The 15,557-nt window shown below is 54.2% G+C and overlaps 1 protein-coding gene across 3 annotated transcripts in view; it reads left to right on the forward strand.

Moving 5' to 3' along the window:
* Window positions 1-460: 460 nt before the first annotated feature.
* The window catches only part of stard5 (StAR related lipid transfer domain containing 5), a 40,589-nt gene continuing 25,492 nt past the window's right edge, over window positions 461-15,557 (forward strand). For 2 of the 3 annotated variants that reach the window (XM_067971614.1, XM_067971616.1), the window contains exons 1-2: window positions 462-798; window positions 12,373-12,422. In XM_067971614.1, the coding sequence (XP_067827715.1) occupies window positions 709-798; window positions 12,373-12,422 (140 nt within the window). In that variant the 5' untranslated portion in view covers window positions 462-708. Of the gene's footprint in view, window positions 799-12,372; window positions 12,423-15,557 lie in introns of all 3 variants that reach the window. The other variant, XM_067971615.1, reaches the window with a different exon arrangement.

Genomic DNA, 15,557 nt, shown 5'->3' on the forward strand with positions numbered 1-15,557 from the left:
AGCTGCAACTGACTGGCTGAGGACAAGTGGGACCATCACTGCTGCCTCTGGGATGGAGCAATGAGTAAGCATTGAGTAGCTAGCGGCTTTGCAAGTGAGGAATTGGCTGCAAGTAAAGCTCTGAGGTAATTACTCATCAGGTGGGAGCGCCCCTGCATCACACATTTTTTTTTTGTTGTGTATTAGGCCCCCCTTTTATAAGAAGGGGGGGGTGTGGGGTGTGCTTAAACACTAAAAACCAAACAAACCAAAACCAAGTGCCTGCATCACACATTGCCGGTGGTTGCAATGCAAAGACTCGCTGCAGCATCTGGCTCAGCACGAGGCTCATGTGATTGGCTGCCTGACCTGTCAATCACGGGGAGGTCCTGCCGCGCGGCCTCACGGGAGTTGTAGTCCGGCATGCCTTTCGCTCCGGAAGGAAGTCAGTGGTCGGCGCGGGGCGCCCGGACTACAACTCCCAGCGTGCCGCCCGGCGGCGCCTCAACCAACCGACGGACGGACCGGACGGACGGGAGGGCGGCGGCGGAGATGGGAGAGCGCGGCGGCCGCCCGTCACCGTGCTGCCTGACGGCTCGGCAGGAGGCCGCCTTACCTCGGGGTGCGAGCGGCCGCTGAAGGTGGGCTGAGGCCGCTGTGGGCTCCGCGGCTGCCCCGGACCCGCCCCGCACCCCCACCCCCACCCCCCCACCTCAGCTGACCGGCGGCATGAATTACAGAGCGGTGGCCGACTCGGTGGCCGAGAAGCTGCTGAGTTACAGCAAGGATGCGAGCGGCTGGAGGGCGAGCAAGAGGACGGTGAGTGCCGGCCGCGGGGGGGGGTACTGAGGGATGGGAGGGAGGGGAGAGGATATGGGTGGGAGGACGGGGATACGGGGAGGACGGGGATACGGGGAGGGGGGGATACGGGAGGGGAGGACAGGGATGAGGGAGGGATACGGGAGGGAGGGGGGGGATACGGGAGGGGAGGACAGGGATGAGGGAGGGATACGGGAGGAGGGGGGGGATACGGGAGGGAGGGGGGGGATACGGGAGGGGAGGACAGGGATGAGGGAGGGGATACGGGGAGGGGGGGGAGGGATACGGGGAGGGGGGGGACGGGAGGGAGGGGATACGGGAGGGAGGGGGGGGGACGGGAGGGGGGGATACGGGGAGGGGGGGGACGGGAGGGGGGTGATACGGAGGGGATGACGGGATGAGGGAGGGATACGGGGAGGGGGGGGACGGGAGGGGAGGACAGGGATGAGGGAGGGATACGGGGGGAGGGAGGGGATACGGGAGGGGAGGACGGGGATGAGGGAGGGATACGGGAGGGGAGGGGATGAGGGAGGGATACGGGAGGGAGGGGATACGGGAGGGGAGGACGGGATACGGACGGAGGGGAGGACGGGGATACGGGAGGGGAGGACGGGGATACGGGAGGGGAGGACGGGGATACGGGAGGGGAGGACGGGGATACGGGAGGGGAGGACGGGATACGGGAGGGGAGGACGGGGATACGGGAGGGGAGGACGGGGATACGGAGGGGAGGACGGGGATACGGACGGGGAGGGAGGGAGGGGATACGGACGGGGAGGGAGGGAGGGGATAGGGGAGGGGGGGGAGGGAGGGGATAGGGGAGGGAGGGATAGGGGAGGGGGGGGACGGGAGGGAGGGGATACGGGAGGGAGGGGAGGGAGGGGATACGGGAGGGAGGGGAGGGAGGGATACGGGAGGGAGGGGAGGATGGGGATACGGGAGGGAGGGGAGGATGGGATACGGGAGGGAGGGAGGGGGAGGACGGGATACGGGAGCGAGGGAGGGGATGAGGGAGGGAGGGGAGGACGGGGATATGGGAGGGAGGACGGGGATATGGGAGGGGAGGACGGGGATATGGGAGGGGAGGACGGGGATATGGGAGGGGAGGACGGGGATATGGGAGGGGAGGACGGGGATATGGGAGGGAGGACGGGGATATGGAGGAGGACGGGATATGGGAGGGAGGACGGGGATATGGGAGGGAGGGGATACGGGAGGGAGGGGATACGGGAGGGAGGACGGGGATATGGAGGGGAGGGAGGGGGGGGGGGAGGACGGGGATATGGAGGGGGAGGACGGGGATGAGGGAGGGAGGGGAGGACGGGATATGGGAGGGAGGGAGGGGAGGACGGGGATATGGGAGGGAGGGAGGGGAGGACGGGGATATGGGAGGGAGGACGGGGAAATGGGAGGAGGGGAGGACGGGGATACGGGAGCGAGGGAGGGGATATGGGAGGGAGGGAGGGAGGGGAGGACGGGGATATGGGAGGGAGGGAGAGGATATGGGAGGGAGGGAGGGGAGGACGGGGATATGGGAGGGAGGGAGGGGATATGGAGGGAGGGGATATGGAGGGAGGGGATATGGGAGGGAGGGATATGGGAGGGAGGGAGGGGAGGACGGGGATATGGGAGGGAGGGAGGGGATATGGGAGGGAGGGGAGGACGGGGATATGGGAGGGAGGGAGGGGATATGGAGGGGAGGACGGGGATATGGGAGGATGGGAGGGAGGGGAGGACGGGGATATGGGAGGGAGGGAGGGGATATGGGAGGGAGGGAGGAGGGGATATGGGAGGGAGGGAGGGAGGGGATATGGGAGGGAGGGAGGGAGGGGATATGGAGGGAGGGAGGGAGGGGATATGGGAGGGAGGGGATATGGGAGGGAGGGGATATGGGAGGGAGGGAGGGGAGGACGGGGATATGGGAGGGAGGGAGGGGAGGACGGGGATATGGGAGGGAGGGAGGGGATATGGAGGGAGGACGGAGATATGGGAGGGAGGGGAGGACGGGGATATGGGAGGGAGGATGGGGATATGGAGGGAGGGGAGGACGGGATATGGGAGGGAGGATGGGGATATGGAGGACGGGGAGGACGGGGATATGGGAGGGAGGAAGGGGATGAGGGAGGACGGGGAGGACGGGGATGAGGGAGGACGGGGATGAGGGAGGACGGGGATGAGGGAGGACGGGGATGAGGGAGGACGGGGATGAGGGAGGACGGGGATGAGGGAGGACGGGGATGAGGGAGGACGGGGATGAGGGAGGACGGGGATGAGGGAGGACGGGGATGAGGGAGGACGGGGATGAGGGAGGACGGGGATGAGGAGGACGGGGATGAGGGAGGACGGGATGAGGGAGGACGGGGGGGAGGGGAGGACGGGGGGGAGGGGAGGACGGGGGGAGGGGAGGACGGGGGGGGAGGGGAGGACGGGGATACGGGAGGACGGGGATACGGGAGGGAGGGGAGGACGGGGAGGACGGGATGAGGGAGGGAGGACGGGGATGAGGGAGGGGAGGACGGGAGGGGGGGATACGGGAGGGAGGGGGGGACGGGGATACGGGAGGGGGGGACGGGGATACGGGAGGGGAGGACGAGGGAGGGGGAGGACGGGGATACGGGAGGGGAGGACGGGGATATGGAGGGAGGGAGGGAGGGGATGGGAGGACGGGGATACGGGAGGGAGGGGGGGGACGGGGATACGGGAGGGGAGGACGGGGATACGGGAGGGGAGGGAGGGAGGGGATGGGAGGACGGGGATATGGAGGGAGGGAGGGGATGGGAGGACGGGGATACGGGAGGGAGGGGATATGGGTGGGAGGACGGGGATACGGGAGGGAGGGGATATGGGTGGGAGGACGGGGATACGGGAGGGAGGGGATATGGGTGGGAGGACGGGGATACGGGAGGGGAGGACGGGGATATGGGAGGGAGGGAGGGGAGGACGGGGATATGGGAGGGAGGGGAGGACGGGGATATGGGAGGGAGGGAGGGGAGGACGGGGATATGGGAGGGGGGGAGGGGATATGGGAGGGAGGGAGGGGAGGACGGGGATATGGGAGGGAGGGGGAGGACGGGGATATGAGAGGGGGGGGTGGTGGGATATGAGAGAGAGGGGGGGGAATGAGAGGAGGGAGTGAGGGGACGGGGAGTGGAGTATGGAGATAGGATGGGATATGAGAGGGTGGGGTATATGAGAGAGAGAGAGGTGGGGTGTGATATGAGAGAGGGGGGTGGGAGAGGAGAAGGGAGGGAATGGTCAGAGGAGATATGAGAGTTGAGGACGGGGAGACGGAACGTGGGGGGTGGGATTTGAGAGAGAGGGGATATGGGAGGGAGGACGAGGATGAGTGAGTGAGGGAGGGAGGACGGGGATGAGTGAGTGAGGGAGGGAGGACGGGGATGAGTGAGTGAGGGAGGGAGGACGGGGATGAGTGAGTGAGGGAGGGAGGACGGGGATGAGTGAGTGAGGGAGGGAGGATGGGGATGAGGGAGGGAGGGAGGGAGGACGGGGATGGGTGAGGGAGGGATGGAGGACGGGGATGGGTGAGGGAGGGATGGAGGACGGGGATGGGTGAGGGAGGGATGGAGGACGGGGATGGGTGAGGGAGGGAGGGAGGACGGGGATGGGTGAGGGAGGGAGGGAGGACGGGGATGGGTGAGGGAGGGAGGGAGGACGGGGATGGGTGAGGGAGGGAGGGAGGACGGGGATGGGTGAGGGAGGGAGGGAGGACGGGGATGGGTGAGGGAGGGAGGGAGGACGGGGATGGGTGAGGGAGGGAGGACGGGGATGGGTGAGGGAGGGAGGAGGACGGGGATGGTGAGGGAGGTGGGACGGGAGGGAGGGAGGGAGGACGGGGATGGGTGAGGGAGGGAGGGAGGACGGGGATGGGTGAGGGAGGGAGGGAGGACGGGGATGGGTGAGGGAGGGAGGGAGGACGGGGATGGGTGAGGGAGGGAGGGAGGACGGGGATGGGTGAGGGAGGGAGGGAGGACGGGGATGGGTGAGGGAGGGAGGGAGGACGGGGATGGGTGAGGGAGGGAGGGAGGACGGGGATGGGTGAGGGAGGGAGGGAGGACGGGGATGGGTGAGGGAGGACGGGGATGGGTGAGGGAGGGAGGGAGGGAGGACGGGGATGGGGGAGGGAGGGAGGGAGGACGGGGATGGGTGAGGGAGGGAGGGAGGACGGGGATGGGTGAGGGAGGGAGGGAGGACGGGGATGGGTGAGGGAGGGAGGACGGGGATGGGTGAGGGAGGGAGGGAGGACGGGGATGGGTGAGGGAGGGAGGGAGGACGGGGATGGGTGAGGGAGGGAGGGAGGACGGGGATGGGTGAGGGAGGGAGGGAGGACGGGGATGGGTGAGGGAGGGAGGGAGGACGGGGATGGGTGAGGGAGGGAGGGAGGACGGGGATGGGTGAGGGAGGGAGGGAGGACGGGGATGGGTGAGGGAGGGAGGGAGGCCGGGGATGGGTGAGGGAGGGAGGCCGGGGATGGGTGAGGGAGGGAGGGAGGCCGGGGATGGGTGAGGGAGGGAGGGAGGCCGGGGATTGGTGAGGGAGGGAGGACGGGGATGGGTGAGGGAGGGAGGGAGGACGGGGATGGGTGAGGGAGGGAGGGAGGACGGGGATGGGTGAGGGAGGGAGGGAGGACGGGGATGGGTGAGGGAGGGAGGGAGGACGGGGATGGGTGAGGGAGGGAGGGAGGACGGGGATGGGTGAGGGAGGGAAGGGAGGACGGGGATGGGTGAGGGAGGGAGGGAGGACGGGGATGGGTGAGTGAGGGAGGGAGGGAGGACGGGGATGGGTGAGTGAGGGAGGGAGGGAGGGAGGACGGGGATGGGTGAGTGAGGGAGGGAGGGAGGACGGGGATGGGTGAGGGAGGGAGGGAGGACGGGGATGGGTGAGGGAGGGAGGGAGGACGGGGATGGGTGAGTGAGGGAGGGAGGGAGGGAGGACGGGGATGGGTGAGTGAGGGAGGGAGGGAGGACGGGGATGGGTGAGTGAGGGAGGGAGGGAGGACGGGGATGGGTGAGTGAGGGAGGGAGGACGGGGATGGGTGAGGGAGGGAGGGAGGACGGGGATGGGTGAGGGAGGGGGGGGGGACGGGGATGGTGAGGGAGGGGGGGGGATGGGTGAGGGAGGGGGGGGGATGGGTGAGGGAGGGGGGGATGGGTGAGGGAGGGGGGGGGAGGACGGGGATGGGTGAGGGAGGCGGGGGAGGACGGGGATGGGTGAGGGAGGGGGGGAGGACGGGGATGGGTGAGGGAGGGGGGGAGGACGGGGATGGGTGAGGGAGGGAGGGAGGACGGGGATGGGTGAGGGAGGGAGGACGGGGATGGGTGAGGGAGGGAGGACGGGGATGGGTGAGGGAGGGAGGACGGGGATGGGTGAGGGAGGGAGGACGGGGATGGGTGAGGGAGGGAGGACGGGGATGGGTGAGGGAGGGAGGACGGGGATGGGTGAGGGAGGGAGGACGGGGATGGGTGAGGGAGGGAGGACGGACGGACGGGGATGGGTGAGGAAGGGAGGACGGACGGACGGGGATGGGTGAGGAAGGGAGGGAGGACGGATGGACGGGGATGGGTGAGGGTGAGGGGCCCGGGCGGGGGATGGGTGTGGGAGGGGGATGGACGGACAGGGATGGGGGAGGGAGAGGGGGCCAGGCGGGGATGGGGGAGTGAGAGGGGGGCGCGCGGGATTATTAGAGAGGGTTGGGGATGAGAGAGATGGGGGGGACTCGTGGAGCAGCCAGGGTGGGGGGGTGAGAGGGAAAGAGAGCAGCCACAAAGTTAAGGAAGCGGTGCAGGGTTGCGGGTGCGGGTGGAGGGATAGCTGCAGTGAGGGGGTTGAGGAGACAGTGAGCCCTAGGGGGCTGTGGCTATGTTCACTCGTGCTCAACCAATTCTGCTGCAAACAACGTTTTCAGGTCAGTCTATCTTATAGAAATTGTGTTGTGAATTTTCTTTTGAAATTGTAGTTTTTCTGCAAAAGATTTTGAAGGCAACCAAACTGATTCTGAATTTTGAAATCTAATTTGTGCAGTGTTGAAAATCAAAATGGAAATCTGAAACAAAAACCGGAAATGCTGAGTCAGTCCACTTCAGTGCACCTGAAACACTCACCTGTCTGTCTCTGACTGATCTGTTTCCAGTATTTTCTCTTTTGTTTTTGAAAATCATGAGTGGTCCAGTAGTATCTTGTGATTTATAAATGGTTTTGGTTAAGATTTTGCCTATGACCTCTATTTGACTGAGTGGCTCCAAAAGTTAAGTGTGTTGGACTCTCAACTGAGGGCGCCGAAATGAAATCCTAGTATTGACTGTTGATCGAGCTGCTGGTTTTGGTCACCTTGAGGGAGTATCTATCATCTTAATGGCGTGCTTCAATAAAACTGCAAAGAAGCAGCATTACTTTCACTTCAGTGATCTGATCACAATCAGACTGCAGCACAATCCAATGCTAAATACTAATAATATAGAATTAAATGAATATGATTTAGAAGTGAAACTATTGTCTTCTAAACTAAAACATTGTCTAGTAGACTGGCAAAGGACAGTCATTTAGACATTTGGGTAAAGGACTTTTATTAAATTATTGGATTTTACTGAGAATGAATTCTGTATGATGTGTAATTTTAGTGAGTACATCTGAGGTTTACAGACTTCATAAAAGTAAATGTGGTTTGACATCCCCTCTAAGTCCCTCACTGTCTCTTAATTCCTCTCCCACCACCCCCCCCCCCCCCCCCCACCGATGCATTTCCCACCTCCGTGCCCTTAAATCTGATAGTCGCAGGTTTGAGTGACCCTGGTGCACGACTGACCTGATTGTTCACTGCCAGATCTAGTTGGATCCTGTTCCCTCTTCTCCCTCCGTTCATCAAGCTCATCTCCTCTTGTGCCCTTGATTTCCCTCCTGACCCAGCTGCTCACCGCACAAGTACCTCTCCTTGGCCCGATGCTTTCTGACAGCACCAAAGGGCCTTGTTCCTCATACTCTATTTTCTCCTGTCCTTGAAGAGCATCATCAGTACCCCTGCTCAAAAAAACCCCACCCTTTACCTATCCCTCTTCAACTAACTAACTCTAACCTCCATTTGCTCCAACGTGTCATTGCCACCAAAGCTGTATGCTCGTTTCAACCCATTGCTCTTTGTTTGAATCCCTGCAGTCGAGTTTCACCCTTGCCCACAGTTAACTAGGCTGCCACTTGGACTATGTAACCAACAGCATCTTTTATAACTGTGGGGAACTATCCCCCCCCCCCCCATGTCCTCCCCTATCTCTCCATGACAATTAACTCTTTCCACTGTGGTCCACCTCCATGGTACCGCCCTCATGGTTCATCTCCTGCAATGGTTTCGCCTTCCTCCCCTACCGTAGTTAATGTGTCTCAAAGTTTCATCTTTGTCCCCCTACTTATCCTTGTCTGCAGGCTGCCCCTTGCCAGACATGGCTAATGACACCCAGCTCTACCTCTCTGACACCCTCCTTGACTGTGTGGCCATCACTGTGCGGTCACACTGCTTATCTTGCATTGGTGAGCAAGAACTTTCTTCAATTTAACATCAAGCAAGCAACTTAGCACCTTTTTCCATTCCTGTACCTGACTGCTCGCTGAGGCTGAACCTGACCGTGTACATGGGATGGGGAGGTGAGAGTGTCTTGGTTGACCCTGAGCTGTGCTTCATACTTCACCACCAAGATTAGCTGGTTCCAGTTCTTAACACTGATACCTGTGCTCATGCATCACTCTCACCACTGCTGAAATTGCCACGTTTGTCACCTCCCAGCTTAATTGCTTAAACATCCTCCTCGCAGATCTTACAAATCCTACCTTTTATAAACTGCAGCTCATTCACAATCCTTACCGCCTGCATCCTATCCCACACGATGTTCTGCTCCCCTATTACCTCTGTCCTTATCAGCTTCCATTGGCTCCCCGTGCTGCAGTGGATCAAGTTCAGAATTTCTGTCCTCCCCTACAAGTCTCTCCACAGTCTTCTCCCTTCCTCTACAACCACCTCCAGCCCCATGTATAGGCCGATCCCAGCAGCAAGACTGCAGTAACCCACTTGGATGAAGATGGCACTGCAGGGCTAGCATTGCATTTAAAACGCCGCTAATTGTAGCTTGCTGACGAGAACTGAGATGGATGTTCAATTTTCCAAAAGTGATGTGCGTAGAAACAATGAAGTTGCAGTTTTTTGTTTATTTTACATTTAATTATCCACTGCTAATCCCCATTTCTGTTGCTAACTGTTCATAGTGTTGCAAAACTAGAACCAGTTGTCACTGATCCATCAGACTGTCCAAGCTATAGATTGGGGCTGTTCTTAATCATACCCTAACTCTTAAGAGATGAATGATACATAAGAAATAGGAGCAGGAGTAGGCCATACGGCCCCTCGAGCTTGCTCCGCCATTCAATAAGATCATGGCTGATGATCTACTTTAACTCCACTTTCCCGCCCTATCAACATATCCCTTGATTCCCTTAGTGTCTAAAAATCTATTGATCTCAGTCTTTAATATACTCAACGATTGGAATTCTCTATCCCAGACGGCTGTGGATGCTCAAAGATGCATAATTCGGAGTGAAGAACTTTTTCCTCAATGGCTGACCCCTTATCTTGGGACTATGACCCCTAGTTCTAGACTCTCCAGCCACGGGAAACAGCCTCTCAGCATCTACCCTGTCAAGCCCTCTAACAATTTTATACGTTTCAATGAGATCACCTCTTATTCTTCTAAACTAGAGAGAGTATAGGCCCATTCTCCTCATAGGACAATCCTCTCATCCCAGGAATCAATCTAGTGAACCTTCGTTGCACCCCCTCTAAGGCAAATATATCCTTCCTTAGGTAAGGAGACCAAAACCATACACAGTACTCCAGGTGTGGTCTCACCAGAGCTCTCTATAATTGCAGCAAGACCTCCTTACTCTTGTACTCCAAACCCCTTGCAATAAAGGCTAACATACCATTTGCCTTCCTAATTGCTTTCTTTGATTCGTGGACAAGGACACCCAAATCCCTCTGAATACCAACATTTCTTAGTGTCTCACCTTTTAAAAAATGTTCTGCTTTCCTGTTCTTCCTACCAAAGTGGATATAATTTCACAATTCCCCATATGATTCAGCACAGAAGGAGGCTATTCAGCCCATCGAGTCTGTGCCGGCTCTTTGACAACTATCCAGTTAGTCCCACTTCCTTGCTCATTCCCCATATCCCTGCAATTTTTTCCTTGCAAATTAAAGTTGATGTAAATGTCAGATTTGTTGTAATTAGTCACTTTTTCCCGCCATGCAGTTTTTAGTTTGTAATTGTTCCTTGTATCTGTTCTAAAGGAATATCAGCTAGATCAGGCATGTCCAAGCTCTAAAACATGGGCCACGTGGACCATGAGTCCTGGCAATCTGCCCACAAAGCCTAGGTAACTCAGCAACAACTTACATTTATATAGCACTTTTAATGTAGTAAAACGTCCCAAAGCGTTTCACAGGAGTGTTATCAAACAAAATTTTACACCGAGGCACATAAGGAAAGATTAGGGCAGGTGAGCAAAAGCTTGGTCAAAGAGGTAGGTTTTAAGGAGTGTTTTAAAGGAGGATAGAGTTTTATGCACATATTTCTCATTTGCTGGTTTGCCTTGTTTGGATCTTGTGGGCCTGGAGGTTTGGAAAGGGCTGTTTTTGGTGCTGTTGCCTCATTAAATCTTCAATCAGAACGCCAAGACCTGTTGGCTGAACCATGCAAGCAGGCTGAATGCTGCTTTATTGGCCAGTTAGAATTTACAAGAGGACAAAAAATTGAGCAACAAAATTATTTGTTGGGAGTTAGCACAATTCAAATAATTTGGTTTAATTTAGACTTCTAAGGACTAGATTCTATTTTCTGTAGTCCACATAAATCCTCATTTTATAAAAACCACTGTGCATGACTCTATGTAATCTTCCTATATTGCCCTTAAGACCCCTACTGGACATGAAAACACACAATATTCACGCCCTTAACAATGACTCATACAAGTCTCTACTTGTTACCCTGGGTCTCCTGCTCATCATGATGCAGCCCGGAATTTGCGCTGAGCGGCGAACGAACGGCACCCGCTACTCGTTCATGGGGTTTGGGCGCCAACTTCCTGCAATGGGGAGGTGAAAAAAGTGCAGCGTCCTCTGCCGGGCGTCTGTGAGCGGGGAAAGGAACTGTCTGCCCCCTCAACCACCAGATTGAAGCATCCTTGACAAACCACGCAGCGTCGGAACCAGGAAGTGCAAACTACAACAGTAAATTAAGTGTAAAATCAGTTAGAGAAAGTGAAATAAAGAGAGGGCAAGAAATACTGAATTAAAGGACAGATAAAAGACAAAGAAAAAAGTAAATAAAATGTAAAAATGTTTTTTTTAAATGTCCAACAACAATTAAAATCAGAAGGAATGGGACTCCTAAATTGTAAAAGTAAATTTTCAGTGCCAGAGAGGTGGTTTGGTAATCAGTAAGACTTACCACGCTGTTAAAAGTTAGCTTAGACCTAAAAAAAAACTGAACATACCTTTTTCTGTGCAGATTAGTTCGTTTCTAGCTGGGCAGGAGAACAACTTTGCGCTGGTCCATTTATTTCACTGGCGAGCTGTCCTTCCTGCGCAGCTTTTGGAGGAGCAAGGAATCTCTTCGAGCAACTTCCGGGTTTCTGCTGTTAGCCTCACCGTTATTTTATAAGCAAATTCCGGGCCACTATCATCCCGGAGATACCTACAGTGGGGACAGTCTAGTGTAGGGAATAACATAAATGCAAAGGTTTATTTTGGGAGGTTACGGACGAATTTACTTATTGATTTGGCTATTCAGTGTAATCTGAAACTTTATCTTTCCTAGCCTACAGTAGGAGTTTACTGAATCACATTGGAATAAAGCAGTCATATTGGTCACAGAATATCTATAAAATTTTTGTTACCGTGGTTTTTCTCTACCCTCTGGCACTAAAAATGTTGCATTTACAAGACATTCAGCCTGCAATTTAGCTTTGTTATGAAGCAGTTCCTGCTTCGCATCCATACTAAACATGGAATGTAAATTGTGTGTCAGGGTCCTCCAGGAAGTCTCGCTCCGCTCCTTGAAGTTGGGTCCTGTCCCCAGACTCTGGCTGCATTACAGTATAACTGTGACGTTAGTGCAAGACTAAACTACTTCACATTGACTCTAATTGTAGTGTGAATGCATCCTTAGGCGGTGCCACAATTAATTTGTTTTCCTTTTTACTTTTCTTCTAATTCACAACAGTAAAAAAATCTAAACAGCAACTAACTAGTTAGCCACTGCACAATGATCCCCATCACTTGGCTCGATCCAAACCTGCTTTTAAAAGTATTACGCAATGAATAGAACATTGTACCATTTAGGCACAATACACAGGCCTCTTAAACACTGCCAAAGACTATCCTGAGTCATTTGTTCCTAAGACATTCACACTCTTTGATGCCTGAAAGGAGTGTGTGTCTTTGTGATGTAAGTTTAGAGACTTTCTGTACAAAATATAAAATTTAATCATCTAAATGTTTTTCTTCTTTGTTGGTAGAATGATGTTTGTGTCTTCTGGAGACCATCATCAGAATATTCCGGAAACTTGTGAGTGTGGCGATGAATGTATGTTTATTGTTCATTTGTTCAAGGAGCAATCCTCCCTGAAAGCAGATCTGATAAAGCAGATTGTGGGGTAACTTGCACCATTTTCTGCCGACCTGGGAGTTTTCATTGCCGGTGGTATGGGATTTTAAATTATAGAATCAACTCCAATGAGTGTAGCATAGTTCTGTCCCACTAATATTTTTCATTAAACAGATTTATGTCAACTCTCAATGGTCAGAAGGGGCATAAATATGTACTGAGCCTCCCATTGTGCACAGATCCTCCTAATAAGGAAGCACTTTTTCACATGAAGGGTAGTAGAAATCTGGAACTCTTTCTCCTCTTCTCTCCCCCCCCCCCCCCCCCCCCCCCCCCCCCAGCAAAAGGCTGTGGTAGCTGGGGGATCAATTGGAGCTTTCAAGACCAATATCGATAGATTTTTTTTTGTTAGGGAAGGGTATCAAGGGAAATGGAGCAGCGATGGGTACATGGAGTTGAGGTGTAGATCAGCCATGATCTAATTGAGTAGCAGGGCAGGTTCAAGGGGCTGAATGGCCTACTCCTATTCCTATGATCACAATACTTAGTCTGTTGAACTGATTCATAAGCCTATTTGCACATTCTGAGTGTTTGACAACATTTTTGAAATTTTGCTTGTTCTGTAGAGGTATTTTTGTCTGCTTGTGGCCTATGTAGAAGGACTGACATTGTTGTCTGATTACTAATGTAGATGGGAGCTCCTGCATGGGTATGGATTGGAAATATGGTCCTCATCTCCAGGTCTAAACTCGACGCATAGTGCCCACTGCCAGGAGAAAATCAGATGCCTGGTTAGAATCATAGAAAGTTACGGCACAGAAGAAGGCCATTCAGCCTATCGTGCTCGTGCCCCTGCCGGCCGAAAAGGAGCTATCCAGCTTAATCCAACTTTCCAGCACTTGGTCCGTAGCCCTGTAGGTTATGGCAAGTGCTCACCCAAGTACTACTTAAATGAGTTGAGGGTTTCTGCTTCTACCACCCTTTCAGGCAGAGAGTTCCAGACTCCACCACCCTCTGGGTGAAAAAATTTCTCTTCAGCTCCCGTCTAATCCTTCTACCAATTACTTTAAATCTATGCCCCCTGGTCACTGACCCCTCTGCTAAGGGAAATAGGTCCTCCCTATCCACTCTATCTAATCCCATCATAATTTTATATACCTCAATTAAATCTCCCCTCAGCCCTTTTTGTTCCAAAGAAAACAACCCCAGCCTATCCAACCTGTCATCATAGCTAAAATTCTTCAGCCCTGGCAACATCCTCGTAAATCTTTTCTGTATCCTCTCAAGTGCATTCATATCTTTCCTGTAATGTGACCAGAACTGTATGCAGTATTCAAGCTGTGACCTAATCAATGTTTTATACAGTTCTAGCATAACCTCCCTGTTCTTATATTCATGCTTCAGCTAATAAAGGAAAGTATTCCATATGCCTTTTAACCACCTTATCTACCTGTCCTGCTACCTTCAGAGATCAGTGGGCATGCACTCCAAGGTCCCTTTGTTCCTCTACACCTCTCAGTATCCTGCCATTTATTGTGTACTCCCTTGTCTTGTTTGCCCTCCCCAAATGCATTACCTCACATTTCTCTGGATTGAATTCCATTTGCCACTTTTCTGCCCACCTGACCAGTCCATTGATATCTTCCTGCAGTCTACAGCTTTCCTCCTCACTATCAACCACACGGCCAATTTTTATATCATCCGCAAACATCTTGATCAAGCCCCCCACGTTCAAGTCCAAATCATTAATATATACCTCAAAAAGCAAGGGACCCCACTGGAAACAGCCTTCCAATCGCAAATACACCCGTCAGCCTTCACCCTTTGCTTCCTGCCACTGAGACAATTTTCAATCTAACCAGCCACTCTCCCTTGTATCCCATGGGCTTTTACTTTTTTGACCAGTCTGCCATGTGGGGCCTTGTCAAAAGCCTTGCTAAAATACATGTACACTACATCAAACTCACTACCCTCATCGACCCTCTTTGTTACCTGCTCAAAAAATTCGAACAAGTTAGTCAGACACTACCTTCCCTCAACAAATCCATGCTGACTGTCCTTGATTAACCCGTGCCTTTCTATATGACGATTTATGCTGTCTCTCAGAATCGATTCCAATAATTTGCCCACCACCGAGGTTAGGCTGACTGGCCTGTAATTACTCGATTTACCTCTCTCCCTTTTTAAACAATGATACAACGTTTGCAGTCCTCCAATTCTCTGGCACCACGCAAGTAGCCAGGGAGAATTGGAAAATGATGGTCAGAGCCTCCTCTATTTCCTCCCTTGCTTCTCTTCACAGCTTGGGATACATTTCATCCAGGCCTGGCGATTTATCTACTTTCAAAGATGCTAATCCCCTTAATACTTCCTCTCTCACTGTGTTTATCCCATCCAATATTTCACACTCCTCCTCCTCAACTACAATCTCTGCATTGTTAGAGTTGCTCTATTTGCTTATTTTCATGTGTTCATTCATACTGGCTGTATACGGAGGTGCAACTGACAATGTGGAAAATTGCCCAGGTATGTCCTGCCCACAAAAAGCAGGACAAATCCAATCCGGCCAATTACTGCCCCATCAGTATACTCTCAATCATCAGCAAAGTGATGGAAGGTGTCATCGACAATGCTATCAAGCGGCACTTACTCACCAATAACCTGCTCACCGATGCTCAGTTTGGGTTCCACCAGGACCACTCGGCTCCAGACCTCATTATAGCCTTGGTCCAAACATGGACAAAAGAGCTGAATTCCAGAGGTGAGGTGAGAGTGACTGCCCTTGACATCAAGGCAGCATTTGACTGAGTGTGGCACCAAGGAGCCCTCGTAAAATTGAAGTCAATGGGAATCGGGGAAACTCTCCAGTCATACCTAGCACAAAGGAAGATGGTAATGGTTGTTGGAGGCCAATCATCTCAGCCCCAGGGCATTGCTGCAGGAGTTCCTCAGGGCAGTGTCCTAGGCCCAACCATCTTCAGTTGCTTCACCAATGACCTTCCCTCCATCATAAGGTCAGAAATGGGGATGTTCGCTGATGATTTCACAGTGTTCAGTTCCATTCGCAACCCCTCAAATAATGAAGCAGTCCGAACC

Source organism: Heptranchias perlo, chromosome 34 (genome assembly GCF_035084215.1).
Source record: "Heptranchias perlo isolate sHepPer1 chromosome 34, sHepPer1.hap1, whole genome shotgun sequence".
In the NCBI taxonomy this organism is placed as follows: domain Eukaryota; kingdom Metazoa; phylum Chordata; class Chondrichthyes; order Hexanchiformes; family Hexanchidae; genus Heptranchias; species Heptranchias perlo.